The sequence below is a fragment of the Astatotilapia calliptera genome, chromosome 12 (assembly GCF_964374335.1).
Source record: "Astatotilapia calliptera chromosome 12, fAstCal68.1, whole genome shotgun sequence".
NCBI lineage: Eukaryota > Metazoa > Chordata > Actinopteri > Cichliformes > Cichlidae > Astatotilapia > Astatotilapia calliptera.
This window is the reverse complement of record NC_137433.1, coordinates 32,768,404-32,787,656: the sequence shown is the minus strand read 5'-3', so window position 1 is coordinate 32,787,656 and position 19,253 is coordinate 32,768,404. Positions and strand designations below refer to the sequence as shown.

Genomic DNA, 19,253 nt, shown 5'->3' with positions numbered 1-19,253 from the left:
TTTTGAGCTAGATGTGTATTTGTGGTGGTCTTTAAGCTGCATGCATGTTGCATGTGTATATTTGATAGGAAATGAGTCCAGGTGAGGTGACCCTGGAGGGCTTGCTGGAGATGAGCGAGGAGCAGGTGTGTGAGCTGCTGCAAAAGTTTGGTGCCAGTGAAGAGGAGTGTGCCCGTCTCAACGCTTCCCTCTCCTGCCTCAGAAAGGCCCACCAGCTCGGTGAGAGTCCACTCAAAACACTCACAGATGAGCTCATACGCTCACACACATGGAAAATACTAATCTTTATATAACGTTATCACTGTTTGTGTTAACTAGAAATTAGGATATTTGTGTCTAACCAATGAAATAAACTATGAATTATTTTCTGTGCACACTAAGAAAGTTCACTTATAGTGTGTTCAGACTGTATGGGTGCATACTGAATATATGGTATTTTTAAAAATTTTCAATTTTTCTTTTATAGCTTTTATAACTACACCCAGATTAAATATTCTTTTTATATACTCTCCGAGCATATATTTCTGTTTTCCAGTTTTCCAGACAAAAGGAGTTGTCTGGAGAACTTGATTTGTGATTTGCTTGAGTTGGATGATACATCTTGGGGAGCAAATGTTCACCTTTAGTTATGTTGAATTGCTTGTTGATTGGTTTGTTAGGAACTCGTGCATTATAGAGGGCGTTAGGCACATAGAGAGGGGGTGACATACATAATAATACTTGTCCACATTCACAATAGACTGCTGATTTTACAGTAAATTCATGACTTTTCTCAGACATATAACAGATCAATAAAAACTACTTTTAATGTGCTCTCACTACACAAATTACGACATATCACTTACAGTACTGAATTGCTGACTTCTAAAATTATTGATATTGATCTATAAACCTATACTGGTGTTATTAGGTCAATCTGTTCCACCCTGGAGGTCCCATTGTTTTTAAGGTTATCAAGGATAGGGGCAATGCCTGAAGTGACAAACCAGAGCTTTTGTGCACAATTATTAGAGCAATGTTATTATAATCAGCATTTGCTGACTAAATGGCTCATGGCTGCAATTTACGCTTTTATTTGCAGTGTAGATTAGGAGTTATTTTTTTCAAATCTCACTTTGGACTGATAATGATGAGGACATTTATCCAAAGAATGCAAATGTTGTTCACGCTGACCATAAAATTCTGATGCTTTTACTGACATAAGTACGCAAAGTACGCAGCTTGGTGTGAAAAAATCAACTGTGGGAGCAATCATCAGAAAATGGAAGACATACATGACCACTGATAATCTCCCTCGATCTGGGGCTCCACGCAAGATCTCATCCCGTGGGGTCAAAATGATCATGAGAACGGTGAGCAAAGATCCCAGAACCACACGGGGGGACCTGGTGAATGACCTGCAGAGAGCTGGGACCAAAGTAACAAAGGCCACCATCAGTAACACACTACAACGGCAGGGAATCAAATCCCGCAGTGCCAGACGTGTTCCGCTGCTGAAGCCAGTGCATGTCCAGGCCCGTCTGAAGTTTGCCAGAGAGCACATGGATGATACAGCAGAGGATTGGGAGAATGTCATGTGGTCAGATGAAACCAAAGTAGAACTTTTTGGTATAAACTCAACTCGTCGTGTTTGGAGGAAGAAGAATACTGAGTTGCATCCCAAGAACACCATACCTACTGTGAAGCATGGGGGTGGAAACATCATGCTATGGGGCTGTTTTTCTGCCAAGGGGACAGGACGACTGATCCGTGTTAAGGACAGAATGAATGGGGCCATGTATCGTGAGATTTTGAGCCAAAACCTCCTTCCATCAGTGAGAACTTTGAAGATGAAACGAGGCTGGGTCTTCCAACATGACAATGATCCAAAACACACCGCCCGGGCAACAAAGGAGTGGCTCCGTAAGAAGCATTTGAAAGTCCTGGAGTGGCCTAGCCAGTCTCCAGACCTCAACCCCATAGAAAATCTGTGGCGGGAGTTGAAAGTCCGTGTTGCTCGGCGACAGCCCCAAAACATCACTGCTCTCGAGAAGATCTGCATGGAGGAATGGGCCAAAATACCAGCTACTGTGTGTGCAAACCTGGTAAAGACCTATAGTAAACGTTTGACCTCTGTTATTGCCAACAAAGGTTATGTTACAAAGTATTGAGTTGTATTTTTGTTATTGACCAAATACTTATTTTCCACCCTGATTTACGAATAAATTCTTTACAAATCCTACCATGTGGATTCATGGATTTTTTTTTTCACATTCTGTCTCTCACAGTTGAAGTGTACCTCTGGTGCAAATTACTGACCTCTGTCATCATTTTAGGTGGGGGAACTTGCACAATCGGTGGCTGACTAAATACTTTTTTGCCCCACTGTATATATTTTTTTCCAAAACAGATTTTCACATTAATTTTTTTAAATCTTTCATTCCATATTTTCAGTTGTCATCAGTTTCAAACGTTAGTTTTTGTATGTTAACTGTCAAGCAGCAAAACATAAGAAGGTCAGAACAGGTATTATAATACAAACATTATTAAGACAGTAAAAATATTCACCAAAGCTTCCTCAGATTGGTTGTGTTGACAAATTTCACTTAAATAACAATGGAAAGGTTTACTGTATGTTTTATTTTTATTTTTGCCAACACCCAGTATTATTTCATTTTTAAGTATAGTTTTTATTAGTATTTCCATTGAATATAATACATTTTCACATATCGTTTTAATTTAGTTTATTTGTATTGAACTTAATATCCTGGGTAGTGAGGTGTTTCATGGGGTGATGATGAAAAGCTGTTTTTGTGAATGGGAAACGTATTACTTATTAAAAGTAAACTCACTTATGAAGTGACATTCAAGCCTCAATATATTTAGTGAAATTGCTGTTGTTTCTATAGGTGGTGCTGTTTTCTTTTGTTCACTACCAACAGATCTGCCTTTCCTCTCAGCCTCTTCTTAATTTATTCATAGCACAATGAACTAAAACACTACATATACAATACAACACCATCCCTGCTTCTATGCTACATCCAGTGAGTGAATGTGTGTGTGACTGGATGTGTAAAGCGCTTTGGGTCCTTAGTCCTTAGGGACTAGTAAAGCGCTATACAAATACAGGCCATTTACCATTTACAACTGTTTTCAGAAAGACATGATAGATATGATAGATAACATGATAAGACATTCTGACTCAAAATATTTAGAATAACAATTTTTCTGAAATGTATAAACAATATGGTATTCCTGTAAATTATCAATACAGAGAGCAGTGTGTTCTTGTCCTTTAGTCATGTGCAACATTAATTTGGTAAAATGCTTATGTCTTTATTTTCTGTTCTCAGCGGGGCCAGACTGTCAAAAATGAAACAGGAAGTCAGATGTGTATCATTGCTTTGTGGTATTAACATATCATACACTGTCGGTAAATATGCAAAATTACTGCACTGATGCATTTGTTTAAAATAGCTGTTTTTAAGAACTGGTTCCCATGGTTCATCCACTTGTTCTAATTTGTTATTAGAAATGGAAGTGCATATTTCTTAGCAGAGCATATTGTGATAGCATATTGCCTCCAGCTGAGCAATAGAAAAATGAAATCTCAAAGTCAAACCCTTGTATTAAATGTCATTTTGTGCATTACATTATTACTGCGGCCTCACATACCTTTAACAATGATAAATCTATGCAATTATGGTTAAAATTATAAAGATATTTTTAAAAGAATATTTTTTTTAATCTCCCATTTTGGAGAGACATTTTGTAAAAATTGTAGTTGTCTCAGTAATATAAACTGATTCTATATTTTTTTCCCCCTTTTTATTTATTTATTTATTTATTAATTTTAAAATCAAATGTGGCTGTTGGTAACACAATTACATGCATAGGTATGTGCTGTGATGCAACAAGTGTGTTTGGTTTGTTACATGGTTGGCCCCCAGATGGCATAAACGGACCACATTTTGTTTTCAGTCATAACTATGACTTTTGCAATGATTCAGCTGAACCAGAAGGGGGCAGTAGAGTATCACTAAAATTAGGGTGGACGTTTTAGTAACAACCTTTAGCACACCCGTTAACATAGCATATCTGGTTCTCTTCAACTCCCACTCACACACAGAGCCACACACACCCACACATACACCCACATACCAGTAAGAACATACGCGCGCACACACACACACACACACACACACACACACACACTCTGTTTTGTAACAGATGTCCTTTCAGACAGAAGACTCTGCTGAATAATTAAGCAAATTAACTTGATGAGTAGTTTTACTTCAGTGTGCCCTAAGCAAAACTGTACTTCATTAAAAGAGTGTTTTATTAGAGGAGGTGTAACATTCAGTTGCTGTTGACATTCAGACGAACAGGTCTTTTACTGCACAGTCTGAAAATCAGGCTCTTTGTTAGGCTGCTGGTGCTCGGCTGTCCTCTCGAAATATTCATGCTCTCTGCTTGTTTTTCAGTCAGTCTGCTGCTCTTGCCCACCTTCCTGTGTGCTTCTCAAACTTCTCTTTTTCCCTCATCAGTTCGACTGGGTACCGGGAAAGATAATATCCAGAAAGGCAAACAGGCCAACCCCGTCTCATAGCAAGCAGTAATGCCTATGCTGTACCACACTGCAAAACACGTTAATTTTCCATAAAGGCTGATAAATTGTAACTTGTGTTTTCTGGCCTGTTGTTTTCTATTAGCTGGTTGCAGTGTCACATGATTCCCGAGTGTTACATTTAAAGTCCCATTACTAGATGTTGCTTCGTTTTTATGTGTTTAAATTAGTTTTTATTAGCTATGTCAATTTTTTTTGCCTTTTTCTTTTTGGTATGTTTATGCCGACTTTGATTTGAACTCTTTCTTCATTTAGGTTGGCACCAAAACTAGAGTTTGTGCTGTAGACCATTACATATTTTACTTGAAGACTGTCAACTCCAGTTTCAGAGCAGTGGAACCGCCTGATGGCAGAATCCATCAGGGGGTTCCACTCAGCGATGCCTCAGTCCTTCACGGTTCACACCGACAAGGCTTTAAACATCACTGGAGACCATGGAGACCAACTCACCTTTGTCATAACTGTCTATGACACTTCCTTCAATCTGATTTTGAATAAATGCAAAAGTTGAGGAAGCTGGGCTGCATTCATAGCCAGGATACATGTGGAACATTGATGATAACACAATTTAATGACGATTTCCACATAAAATGTTATAACTGGGGAATAGTGTAACCTAACAATAGCTGTGTAAAAGTACATATGAAGGCTACAAAGTACACATACTTTTGAAACAGATGGCATAGATCCAAGTGTTAGTCCACTGTGTGAAAAGCCATTCCTGACCTTTGTTTAGTGTCATCCATTACAAGATGACTATTGCCAGGCAGGAGATGTTTGTCTGGCTGCAAATATCTTCTGTCCTAAAAATAAACAATTATTTGATTATTTAAAAAAAAAAAGGGGGGGGGGGACACACAAATAAAGCTCAGCAATGTTTTTACACATTTACTTTCTTTGAGAAATCTTTGAATAAAAACCTGCTTTTGATAAAAATCAAACGAAGCCATAACAGAAAACATCCTTAATTGAAGGTCGGCTGTCTTCTTTGTCTGGTCACACATGAAGTATTCAGTACAGCTGCTGCTCCTCTCTACTGAGGGTGTTGCTTTGTACCAGTAGTCCCCTTAATGTCTTAAATGGTTTGTACAAAGTTTGACTAAAACACCCTGGTGTCGCTGGGATAATTATAGTGTTTCCCACTGATTTATCAGTATCTCTTCTGGCCTTTCTTTTTGTGTTTTGGAACTCTTTCACAGGAAACTTGTCTCCAACTTTTTTTATTTGTTTTACCCAAACAAACCTAAAACTGGGAGTTCCACTAAATGATAACAAAAAACACCTCAAAAAGTTGATTCTGTTCATCTGGATGTAGCTTTTTCTTTCTTTCTTTCTTTCTTTCTTTCTTTCTTTCTTTCTTTCTTTCTTTCTTTCTTTCTTTCTTTCTTTCTTTTTTTTTTTTTTTACAGCTTAAAAAAATGAAACCAGGAATGTCATTGATTTAACTTTATCCGACTAATATTATTTCAGCAGAGAAAATAAAATTGGTGCATAACTTTAAAAAATGGTATGATAGGTTCAGTCTTATTTTTCTCATATAAAATGTAATACCAGTTTCAAAAGCAGAAGCACTAAACCTGAAAACCCGAGCAAATCTTTGAGCACTGATAGAAATTTCCCCACCAGATGTCACATGACCGAAGTCTATTATGACGATTTAGATGATCTTTGTTTATATCGTCAACATCTTTTCCTTTGTCTTCCATATTTTATCCTCATTCTTTTCTTTGCCTTTTTCTTTTTTTTCATTTGGTCCATTGCTTCCACCTCCCTCCACTTCCCCCACTGCCTCTCCCTGGCTCTCCAAAGACAAGCTCTGGCCACACAGAGCCACTAATGGACTCTCTAACAGGGGGGCAAGCTAAAGATGTGTGAATGCGCAGCAGCAACTCCACCACCACTACCACACAAAGTGGTGAGAGGCACTTTGGGCTGAGAGAAAAACCTGGTTTTACACAAGCGTTCTTCATATTCTTGCTGAGAATACGAGCTGAGAGAAGGAGATGTGTCATAGCTTCAGAACACTGCCACATTTGCGCATCTGTATTTGTTTCTGTATTTTAATGGTATTGTGCAAGTACCTGTTTGTCAGAACATCTGTATAAATAGAGCACATGCAAAAGCTTTTTAAGGGTTAATGAGCCCCATGAGAACATTTAGCACACGAGGCAAGAAGTGGAGGATGCTCTTACGTGTTTTTTAATAGTTATATATTTCTTCTAAAAATCTGTAGGCTGTTGCAAAAATCCATATAAATATATATATTTATTCAACTGCCATGAATGAAAGCAGAAAAAAAAATATGTTGCTCCAGTTTGTGAGTCATCAGGAATTATGTTAAAATTGGCAGGCACGGACATTAATATACTTTACAGTCTTGCCAGCTTATATATCACATAACCAGACAAGTACAAAACATACCAAGTGAATGTATGTTCCTCTGCAATGTGGTGTTGAAGGAAGGAAACTAATGCAAGTTAATAGAATATTTCACTACTGGCTCTTGGGATTGCAGTCCACGAGCTGCAATGAGGATGAGTCATACAATTTGAAGGCAGCCGGTCAGTCGTTTGTGCTGCAATATACACACATTATCCAGCCCACCCCTCCAGACAAGTCCACACACACACACAAACTCTCGTACACGTGAAGAATTTTTTTTTGAATTCGTGTCCTTGTGTTGAGCAGCTATACTGCTGATCTTTGCTCAGCACGACAGGTTTCCTCTGTGCTTTTTCTCTGTAATCTTTGACATCTGAAAGGAATGTCCTCATGCCCTGTCTTCAGACAGCTTTACATGCATAAAAACACCTAATTGGCTTCAAATGCCATCAGCAAGAAAAAGAGATGAGTAAAAGCAGTGGATAGGGAGGCACAGAAGATGCGAGATAAGGAATCGGAGGTGGACAGGAAAGTGAAGAGGGTATGTATGGGGATGGGGGTGCGCGTGCAATATCAGGAGAGAAAATTAGGGCGAGACATAGGTGATGACAACGGGAGGTGAAGAAGAAGCGTCTTCATGTTGCGAAGAAAAAAAGCAGACGCATCGGGAAAGGAAAGCGACCAGAAGATGCAACCCCCCACCCCCAACACCTGTCTTCCTGCACACCCATAGGTGGTCCCTATTGGCTGTTAACTAATTAGCAGACTCTAACTTTGAGTCCCACTGATTACACTGCAAGAACATCCACAAACCCCCAATTCAAAAGAGTCAAGATTAAAAAGGGAGACTGCATATATTGAACTCAGCCATTGCCCTTTTCACCAAATCCTGTTTACAGTGGCGGTGAGATAGACCAGCTACTGTCCCAGTGGCATTTCATTGCCATTTAGCCTAAAGAAGCAACACATTTAGAGGTAATTAGTCCAATTATGAGGCTGTTATCTGCATTTCTCAAAGCCTCGCCACGTGTTAAGCTCGCACCATTAATGGTGTTGGGGCGTGCTATTTGCATTAATCACTGCAGTTTCTCGACAGTTGATGTGGAGATGCAGGGTTATTCAGGTGAGAGCAGAGAATGGAAGATTGATGATGATGTGGCTCCAGAATTACATCTGAAGTTATGCATAAACATGGCCAACATCTGCTAATAAAAGGGGTGAAACACAGAAAGGGCTCACTAAACTAAAGGCCTGACCATAAAGAAAGTTTTGTTTTTTGTTTGTTTGTTTTTTTTTAAACCCGAGAAGGTTATGGAATCTTATGGAAGAGCCTTTTGTCTTTTTATGCATTTACATACACCTTTTAGGAATTTGTTATCTATAAATAGCAATTCTGAGGCAAGATATAACGAGAAAGGGAGGAAGAAAAACTGAATACACTGAACACGAGACAAGGGACTATCAAAATAAAACCGGAAACATGAGACACGACCTGACAGAATACAAGGAATAGAGGGAGTGAGAGACACGACTGGAACACGGATGAATAAACATTCAGACAGAACTTATCCTACGTGATAGACATGACAGACCAAATACAAAGAACGCAGGAAGGAGACAGAGAGACATCAAAAGTGGAAATGCAAAAGGACCTAAACGATCTAATCAGAGCTTGTAAGCACAAGAAAACTAAACATAAGTCACTCAGAGTATAACTAAACTCAGAATTCTGAACTTCAACCAGATTCAAACTGTCCAAATACTGAACCACTGGGTTACAGATCCAGCATCATGACAGGTATTGGGTCTGATGAGCACTGGCCGATTGGCAGTGTTCAATTAACAAAATCTGAGCTTGATTTAAAGACTTTAATCTGTAGCTTTTCATTGGAATTTTAAATATAAGATATAAAGAGTCAGAGGCTGATAAAACAAAATAAACCTGTCAGATGTATCAAAGCAGTGGCCAAATCAACAGTATAAGACAGTCTTAAAAAATAATAAACTGGCCAACTCTACAACAGTGAAAGGCCTGAAAGACCATTGAAGACAGCTAAAGTGCATAATGACAGAATTATTCACAACGTCTAACCAAGTAAAGCACATGCTTGAAGAGGCTGGCTTGTTACTATCACAATCTACAATCAAGAGATGTCTTCATGTATGTAATTACAAATAGTTTGCTACAAGGTGCAAAGAACAAGAAGACCACCCAAGAAAAAGATCAGATTTTATCAGAAAGCATCGAAAAAGACCTGCACAGTTTTGAAAAAATAATTTGAAGGACCAAGATTGACTTGTACCAGAATGAGGGGAAGAGAGCAGCATCTCAAGAAATGAAACAGAGCATTTAGGGGTGTCCATGGATTGCTAGGGATTTTCATCCATATATCAAAGACAATTCTTGAGTTTAAATTTGTCCAGTAAGCTTGTCCAGTTAATTTTGAGCTCATGAAAATGGGGCCACGTGTACTAGAAATTGCTATAATTCTTAAAATAAAAAAACCCTTTTTATTCTATGGTAAAACATTTTTTTACTCACACTGTATAATCTTATCATCTAGTGCCACTAACAACCTGCACTTATAAGTCTATACTCTCCTTAGTATTATTACAGTGCGAGAATGTGCACCATGTAAAAACAAAAGAACCAGGAAGAGAATTATTAATTAGCTTTAGAGTTTCCAATCAAATCACATTTAAAACTTACCCTGGTTTTGTTTGCCTCAAATGAAAGAGAATATCTGATCTCATTATGACATTCAGAGCTAATGAAAGCAGAAATCAACCAGGACTGTCTCTCATATTATAAGATGGCTTAAGAATTGGACACTGATTTATTGCTCAGATCATCATCATCAATTCATTTTCATCAATTGGGAATCAAAAGTGGCTCAAAGTATATTTTGATCATTTTACAGTTTCACACAGTTAATATAGTTTTGTTTAGTAATAAAATAATAAAAAACCCATAAAATAATGCAGTTTTAAGGGCACTGGAAGAAAGCCTCAGCAGAAAAACGATTGAATAGCAAAGCATTGATGTCAGCAGGTTATTGTCTTGTTGATATGCCTTTTGCCCCATGAAGTTAGGGTTATTTAAATTATTAATTACATATTATATAAAGAGCATTTTTAATATCAAAACTCTCCATGAAATGCAACTTCAAAAATGTACTGTCTAACGAGCACAAGACACACAAATTAACTTAAATCACAGATCTCAAAGGGGTTACGCTCAGTATGTGTTCTTCATCTAATTTAGCAGCGAGCTGTTTTTGATTTGCCTCAGGCTTTTGCTTAGGTGAGATGATCTGAAACAAGAAATTCATCAGTCAGCTCCTGTTACTATTTTGCTAAAGCTGTTGCTAAGATACTAGTGTGCTTCATGGACTGAATCAGGACTTGAAGCAACAGTTTTATTAGTGTGATTCAAGTTCATTGCTTCTCATGCAGAGAAATTTCACTTGGGTATCAGCTTAATAAACACTGTCAAAAGTATTTTTTAAGTGAGGCAGGCTTACACAAGAGTATAACTGCCAAAAGGAATATTGTAATTTAAATCATCGATGTTGGCATATCCAAAAGCTACCTATTTGGTAATTGGACAGTCCGAAGGTATTAAACACCCTTCAATCAGCCCCAGTCTGCTATCTAATGTCTCTCACCCGTAAGCTATAAAACCTATCGGTGGTCTTTGATTATTCATGTTGGGTCAAGCAGAATTTTTACACTTCTGAGTGGCTTGTCATGGTTTTATTTCTGCTAATAAAGAAGGGATGATTGAGGAACATCTGTGGATGAGCACTCCTTTACAGCCTGTCTTTCTAAAGGATTTTGCAGCTATGAATTCTGGCTTTAGATATATGTAAGCGTGATCTTCAGGCAGCCTCACTGAGGGCAGAAAGGCAGCTACAGCATGATAAATATTCTGATCATAGTTTTGGATTTGCCATTGTTCTCGGAAACATATTCTGTGCAGGAGATGCATAACCACGTGCCAGGCAGTGCTGACAACCAATTGGTTTCTATGACAACCAAGACAATACCAGGTTCCCTGATTATAATTGTCAGCCAGAGAGCAGGAACTAATCAGGGACACTGTTTTTTTTTAAATATAATATAAAATTATTATTTATTATATATATATATATTCATATTACTGGTTGTTTAGCCTTTACCTTCTGTTATCTCCAGTTTAATTGGTTAAAATAACTATGAATGAACGAGAACAGTAACAATCCAGGTTATTTTTTCTGTGCAGAATTTTAGTTCTTTTGATTTAAAGCACTATGCTGAGAGTCTAAATAGCAGTAGTAGTAAAGCACGCAACGGCTAAAAGAATATTGACCAATAAAAAGTAAAAGAGAGATCTTTAGAACTGATTCAGTCTATGCAAGGATTGTCAGAACTCTGAAACTGTGAAAAAGAAAACTATATATGTGTAACATGGCTATTGTGTTTATAGTATACAGACTGAGAGCGATCTACACAAGAATTCCATTTGCCTTGACTGAGGGTTTTATGCACAAATGGCAAATAAAGAACCTTGAACTTTGTATTGTGAACAAGCAAGATACAACCAATAACTGTTATTTCCATCCGCCTCTCCATGACATGTAGTTATATTTCTAAAAAGGGACCTCAGTGCGTGGTAACATGAAAGAAGTGGCACTGGTGGCATCTGACCAATCCATACAAATGTAGATCTATATTTTTATCAAATCAGCTGATTTTGCAGAAGAAGATAAAACTATATTGTATGAAAAATATGAAAAGATAACACAAATAATATAGATGGAAAGCAACACCAACACAGCTCCTGCAGACAAAGCAGTGGCATGAATGTGTGCAGCAGTTTACTGTTAAAAGTGCTGCAAGAATGTGTTTTCTTCAGTACGACCGCTAAAGATCTACTATAGTAAAGTCTAGCCCATTCAAAGCCAAAAAAAAAGGCTGGCTGGTTATTTAACAGACTTACTGTATCAATATCACAGTATTATCATTCAAACACAGGAGAAAATTGTTTTGTTTTTTTTCACCTGCAGCTTTGGTGGTGTTTAACAGTTTGAGAGAAAGTAAAACAATAAATCTAAAAAACAGAATGCAAATGTTTCCTTAGTCTCAATGTAAATTTGATGTAAGATCAGCAAGTACATATAGGTGTCCTGTTTTAGGACCAAAGATGAATCTTTATAGAACAATACAATTTTTATAAAGTTGTTTACAGTTAACAGTAAAAAACAGTTTCAGCTATATTTATCACCAAAGTTCATTAGGGAAACATAAAGACTTTGGGTGCTATTAAAAAACTTTCCGGCTGTCCATACACAGAAGTCCAAGGGATTTTCCTCGAATGGTGAAGCTATTTTACAGCGATTTGATTGGTCAGCGATTTAATACCTGTTGGTCACTAATCTAGAAGATAATCATGCTCAAAATGTAATTAACTGGACTTTTGGTCCAAAAGTTTTCATACCAGAGGCATGGCAACAATCATTCACTCTAACTTATTAATCAACCAAAGACCCAGACAGAGTTTTAATTCATTTGAAAGCCTGACTTTGAGCCTTGTCCACTGTAACTGGAAAACTTAAAAAACAGTTTTATTTGTTGTTATGTATTGTTGACCTGGTGCTTACTCAGAGTTTTTATCTGATTTAGGGGTCAGCTCAGATAAACACATTATTGTCTGTGATTTTAACATCCATCTAGATAGTCATCTTTCAAAATTTAAAAGAAGCCACCCATAACTTTAATCCCGCTCTAGATCTTGTTCTGAGATATGGCATAGAAACTGAAAAGTTAACAGTATTCCCAGAAAATCTGCTTTTGTCTGATCATTTCCTAATAACATGTACATTTACAATAATGGATTACTCAGCAATGGGATATAAATTTCGCCACAGCAGATGTTTCTTAAAGTGTGTAACTAAGTTTATAGATATAATTTCCTTCAAACATATAATTCTCAAACACACACCTTAAAGCAGATAACTCATAATCTGGAGAGGAAATGGTGTCTCACTATTTTAGAAGATCTCCATTAAGCCTGGTAAAATTGTCATGGTCCCTGTGCCTCCCCGGCCAGCCCAGTGTGGCCACAAGTGTTTGTTGTTTTTCTCTCACTCTGTCTCTCCTACCTGTCTGCCTGGGCGGAGCTCTGATTGGGCTCCTGCCCTTGGCCCACGCACCTGCAGCTGATCTCGAGCGGATTGCAGTTCTCTGGCTCTTAAGGCTGGGGCTCTGAGCTGTTCGTCGCTGGAATATTGAGTAACTCTCGTTAGTATTGCCTGGCTTCCTTGCGATTCTACTGTTCCCGTGTTTGCCTTCGACTTACCCTCGTCTGTGTAAACAGATTTACCTGGATCAGCCCTTTTGTGACCCCTGGACCCCGTGAGTAGGAGAGTGAGCTGAGCTGCTTGTGTGGAGACTGTTTGGACGAGGAGCAGAGCGAGTGCGAAGAAGTGTGTCTCCCCAGCCAAGTGATCCCCGGGACCCTGGTGTTTCCCCCCCCTTCACGTGTATATAGTGCACCAGTGTGATTAATAAAGTGTCGTTGAACTGTGCTACCTCAGTCTGCGCCTGAGTCCGTTCCACTCCCGTGACAAAAATAGTTTGTTGCTCTATAAAAAAGCCATGTGTAAAGCCAGAACATCTCACTATTCATCATTGATTGAAGAAAAAAGAACAACTCCAGGTTTCTCTTTAGCCAGGCTGACAAAAGGTCAGAGCACAGTTGAGCCAACCATTCCTTTAACGTTAACTAGTAATGACCTCATGAATTTTTTCACAAATAAGGTTTTAACCATAAAAAACAACAACTGGTAATCATTAAAGCATCTAAGTAATCATTAAAGCATCGAACAAATCATTAGCAGGGGAGTTTTTTTGGGGGGGGGGAGTTTCAATCAGGGTTCACAGCTCATTACAATAGGGAAACGGCATTAACGCCATGGGGATTATAGGCACATTGATGCTGTGGTTTGAATCATATCTATCTAACACACTCTTCACACACAAAGGTTAACTATAGAGCTCCATAGGGTTCTGTACTGGGACCTATTCTTTTTACATCATACATGCTTTCCTTTGATACCGTCATTAAAAGCCATAGCATACATTTTCACTGCTATGCAGATGACATCTAACTTTATCTATCTATGAAGCCAGATAACACACCTCAATTTATTAAACTGCAGGGATGTCTTAAAGACATGAGGACCTGGATGACCTCTAATTTTTCTGCTTCTAAATTTAGATAAAACGGAGGTTATTGTACTCACCCCTAAAAATCTTATCTAACCAGATTTTTACTCTGGATCGCTGCTGGTTTACTTGCCGTTTCTTGGGTACTGGTATTTAAGAGTTGAATAGGAGGAAGAGCCTTTATCTTCCAGATCCCTCTCCTGTGGAACCAGCTCTCTGTAGGGTGGTGATGTGTTAGCAACTATTAAAAATTCTCAGATGCAGAACAAATGAAAATATTTAAAGAAAAAAAATGACACCCTTGAAACTTGCCATATATCAGGACTCTTGTGTCTTCAGTTGTCTCTTCCCATAACTCATCATTTCTTCCAGCATCTTCTTCATAACATTATAGAAAAGCTGCTCACTACCCCCATCGCCCCCACCCTCCTCTAACTTTTGCAACTCTTCTGGGACTTTTTATTGCTGATATTTTCGTGGTTCATTTGATGTTGCCATTGTGAAAGTGTGTGCATTTGCATTGCTTATAGTTCCTTAGAGACAATGTCAGATGGAAGAAAAAAAAAAAAGGCACACAAAAAGAAGAGAGTATGGGGTTGTTGACAGAAAATTTGCATTAATGGTGGCTTGACGGTCAAAAACATTTTTTTAAAACTGTGAGGTCAAGTTTGTGCACACTCAGTCATGCATGAGATGCTGCATCTGCTTCGATGTACCCAAGATCAATTGTACTTTATGTTTTGTTTTTCTAAATAGCCTTTTGGTTGTGCATTTGGTTGTGTAGATAGACGGATAGAATACTGCACACTATTTCAGTCGTTTCTCTTCCAGATCAATAAACACATTCCTTTTTTGTTTCTTTCTGAAGAACAACTTGAGGAGGATAAATTGCACAATAATGGAGGTAAAGTATTGTCATCTGAACTCAAAAACACTCATTTTGGCTGCTCACTTTCAAGTATTTTTTTCTCTGTTGATCTTTCTCTGTCATTCAGCTGAAAGTTTAGTTTTAGTAAAAGTCAGCTTGTGTTTTAACTCATGCAGCTTTGCCCTGTTCTGTTCTTGAGCACTTTTCCATTTCTCATTCTCTTCCTCCATCAAGCGATGCTTAATCTGCTCCACGCCAGCATATTTGAACACCACTGCTGCTCGTGTGCTCACATCAGATAATGGAAAAAATGTATTTTTCATTGCTCAGATTAATGCAGTTAACTTGTTGTAAATATATTCTTTGCCCTAGGACTTCATCAAATGCTTCAATTAAGACAAAAAATGCTTATGGATATTTTAGTATTACACACACACGAAGAACTTGCTTAGTTTAACTGCACCATTTTATTGCAAAATGCTCAAATTACAAAAAAATAACTTCTTCCTTTAATCTAAGTTGTGTCTTGATATACAGACAGTTTTAGTTTTGGGTTCATTTAAAAAAAATGTAAGTATTTTTTGTTTTGCAGAGCAATGTTGCATTTTAGTTTTTCATGGGTAGTCTTTTACAAAGCTGTGAGAAACATGAACAGAATTCCATTTATTATTCCATGTAAAATATATTGCACACAGTACTATGCAAAAGCCATGAGTCACCCCTCAAACCTTTGTTTTTTCCATGGAGTTTTTAGTGATTTTTAAGAATGGTCTTAAGCTATAGTTATTCAGGGTTTTTTTTTTTTTTGAAGATCTTTAAATTGGCTGTTTTTTTCACTCATTTTCAGCGAAGTTCTTGTACTTAAGTACACAAAAGTACATACAGTCATGTAAGGAAATAGGAAAAAATCCAGGAAAGCACAAGACCTGACAGAGTCATCAGTTCAGTGGCAACAGAATTTGAACACGTTAACTCAAATTGTTAGAGGTACAGAGCGAGTCAAGAAAGAGGTACAAGAGTGAGTGTCTACAGCCGTCTATAAACATGTTGGAGACTCTGTCATGGTTTGGGGCTGTGTTTCAGCCAGTGGTGTATTTAATGTTTTTTGGAATTATGAATGCGGAAAGTACATTCAGATTTTGAGCCAACATGCAGTACCTTCTGAACATGGCCTTAGAGCTGTTATATATCAGCTTTATTTTTCATCATAACAGTGATCCCAAACATACTGCCGAAGCAGTAAAAGCATACCTGGATAGAAATACACACAATGGAACATTATCAGACATGGATTGGCCTCTCCAGAGCCCAGAGCTCAACATTACTGAAGAAGTGTGAGAGTGGAGCAAAAAGCAGTCACCATCCACAGAAGAGCTTTGAATGTCCTTCAAGAAGCCTGGAGAACTATTCCTGAAGACTAACTGCTTAAGAGAGTTCAGGCTGGGTTGAAGAATGAACATGAAGCTTGTTTTATTTGTACAAACTCTGTTTTTGCCTTATATCTTTTGATGTTCGTTGTTGGATGAGTCAATGAATCACTGCACCTATTCCACTTTTTCCCAGCAAAAAATAAAGAATTGAGGGACGGCTCAAGACTTTTGTACAGTACTGTAGGTGGATATTGAATTGTAGACGGATATCTCCACACCTGGACAAACGAAACCAAAACTATTTGCATGAGTTGAAACCACTACGTGCAGCTAAAATATGTTATTTTGTTATTTTTGTAAAATTGTGAAAAATGTATTTTAGCAACATGTTACAACCAGATGTTTGTCTCTGTCTTTGTGGACTTTCAACAGGGAGCCAGACCAAACAGGACTGGTCCATTCAGTGGCCCACATCAGAATCTGGCAAAGAAAACACTCCGGTGTGCCAGCCAGAGGCCAGTCAGTGGATTCGGTTCCAGCTCTCTCAAAGCCCCAAAGTCCAGTCCAAGTACAACCAGCACATGTGCCACAGCCCACAGGCCCTGGCCCCCCCTTTGTATGCCGATCGACTCACTGTCGACAGCCCCTCTTTAGGGCTCTTCCCTCCCTTGGACTCTGGTCATCGCTCCCTGCCCCCATCACCCCGCCAGAGGCATTTTGGTCACACCCCTCCTCGGACTCATTTGGTGGTCAACACCATGACCCCACCTGGCACTCCTCCCATGCGGCGAAGGAATAAGGTGAAGGCCCCAGGAACACCACCTCCGCCAAGCCGCAAACTTATCCATCTTTTGCCAGGCTTCACCGCTCTGCACCGCAGCAAATCCCATGAGTTCCAGCTGGGGAACCGCTTGGATGACACACAGACACCAAAGTAAGTTTTGTGCTTCTCTGGATTTTTAATGGCAAATAGTGGCAGCCATTTTGGAGCACTGTGTGTGTTTTTGAGTGAATACAGAGGTTATTTTACTTCTAGGCTTCAGAAGTTGGTATTTACGTTTATCATTCCCAAACCATGGGAAAAAACAAATTAAATGTTATTAATGTATTCCAAAGTGTTTTTTTGGAATGTTTGCAAATGAGCCTCTATATGGAAGTTTTGGGCATTAGAACCAAGGATTAAATATCATTTAAAGAATTCTGTGACTAAACAATAAACAATTAAGGGCTGATTTATGTCAAGTTAATCCACTGAATGAAAGTATTATTAAATATATAATTTTTGCCTGTGACTTTACTTTAGACACTATAGTTTACCCTAATAAAAATAAGAAAGTAGCAGAAACAACATAAAGACAATAACAAAATGTAACCATCTGTGATTAAAACACAAATAGGCAATTCCTTTATGAGTTATTATTACCACATTTATGGAATGAATCACTGTATTTTTCGGACCATAAGGCGCACTGGATTAGAAGACGCACTGTTTTCATACATAAGGCGCACCGCATTATAAGGCACATTAAGCGAAACAAAACAGTCAGATAAGTCAAATTTTACTCAACTCATTCTTCTTGCTCCCTCCACTTCCGTACCATTGATTCATTAATGTTGAATTCTCTCGCAGCTGCTATATTCCCATGTTGTTGCAGTATATTAATGACTAACCTCGTATTGTGGATGGATTATCTCACTTGTTCTCTTGACTGAAGTTTAGTCCGTTTACAGCATCCTGCCATGCGATTGCATTTGTTCCTGACCATCGGGAACCCTCACGTTAACTTTTATTGAGTGGAAAAAAGTTAGCATTATTCCTCCAGCTTCACTGTTTATGTTATGCTAACATAGCTGTGTGCGAGCGATCACGTAGCACATCATTATATACCAGCTAGTCCAATTTCAGTAACCCTACAAACATCACTGCTGTTTAGTTTTCTGTCTTCATGTATGTTGGAAGTGATAGCAGAGCTGTACGTTTTAATTTTTTCAGAAATCTCTCAGTCAGATCATGTTTAGGCACAGCAAAATCTCCAGTGTTAAATTAACACTGGAGAGTGTCTATATGGGTCCACACCTCTGAGTGTTAAATACAACACTGTTGAGTGTTAAATTAACACTTTTGACAGTGTTATATGTTTAAAAGTAACCTAGTCAGTTTTGAAGATTAGCAAAGACTAACACTGAGCAGTGCTGATTTTCTAACACTGGAAAATAACTCAAAATGTTAGAAATATTCCAGTGTTAGAAAATCAGCACTGCTCAGTGTTAGTCTTTGCTAATCTTCAAAACTGACTAGGTTACTTTTAAACATATAACACTGTCAAAAGTGTTAATTTAACACTCAACAGTGTTGTATTTAACACTCAGAGGTGTGGACCCATATAGACACTCTCCAGTGTTAATTTAACACTGGAGATTTTGCTGTATGGAAACTAGCGAGTTAACTTTCTGCTAACTTCTAACTCCGTTAAATTTAATAAATTCTGTTTTCATGGATGCCTGGATGTTAAACTTCATTGTTACACCTGGTAAAGCAGCAACACTGATCATTTTATTAAAGATGAAATAATTTAGACAGTATTTAACTCTCAGTGATGCCACTGCTCGTTTAACTTTGGGACCTGAAGCAGACTGAGTTTTGGACCCAGATTACTCTGCGAGGCTCTTGACTATGGAGCCGTAATGCTCCGACAATCCATCAAGCGGTGCAGCTTCGTAACTTCCCAAAGTCATACTAAAACATTTTTTGACAGAATGTGTACCACATAAAATCGGTTCGAGGTCTGTAAGCATAGAATTCATACATAAGGCTCAC

At 38.2% G+C, this 19,253-nt stretch overlaps 1 protein-coding gene across 3 annotated transcripts in view; it reads left to right on the top strand.

The window, feature by feature from the left end:
* Positions 1–19,253, top strand: part of ksr2 (kinase suppressor of ras 2) — a 112,662-nt gene that overhangs the window by 13,951 nt on the left and 79,458 nt on the right. For 2 of the 3 annotated variants that reach the window (XM_026187933.2, XM_026187932.2), the window contains exons 3-5: positions 69–219; positions 15,066–15,101; positions 16,868–17,369. In XM_026187933.2, the coding sequence (XP_026043718.2) occupies positions 69–219; positions 15,066–15,101; positions 16,868–17,369 (689 nt within the window). The remainder of the gene's footprint in view (positions 1–68; positions 220–15,065; positions 15,102–16,867; positions 17,370–19,253) is intronic. The other variant, XM_026187934.2, reaches the window with a different exon arrangement.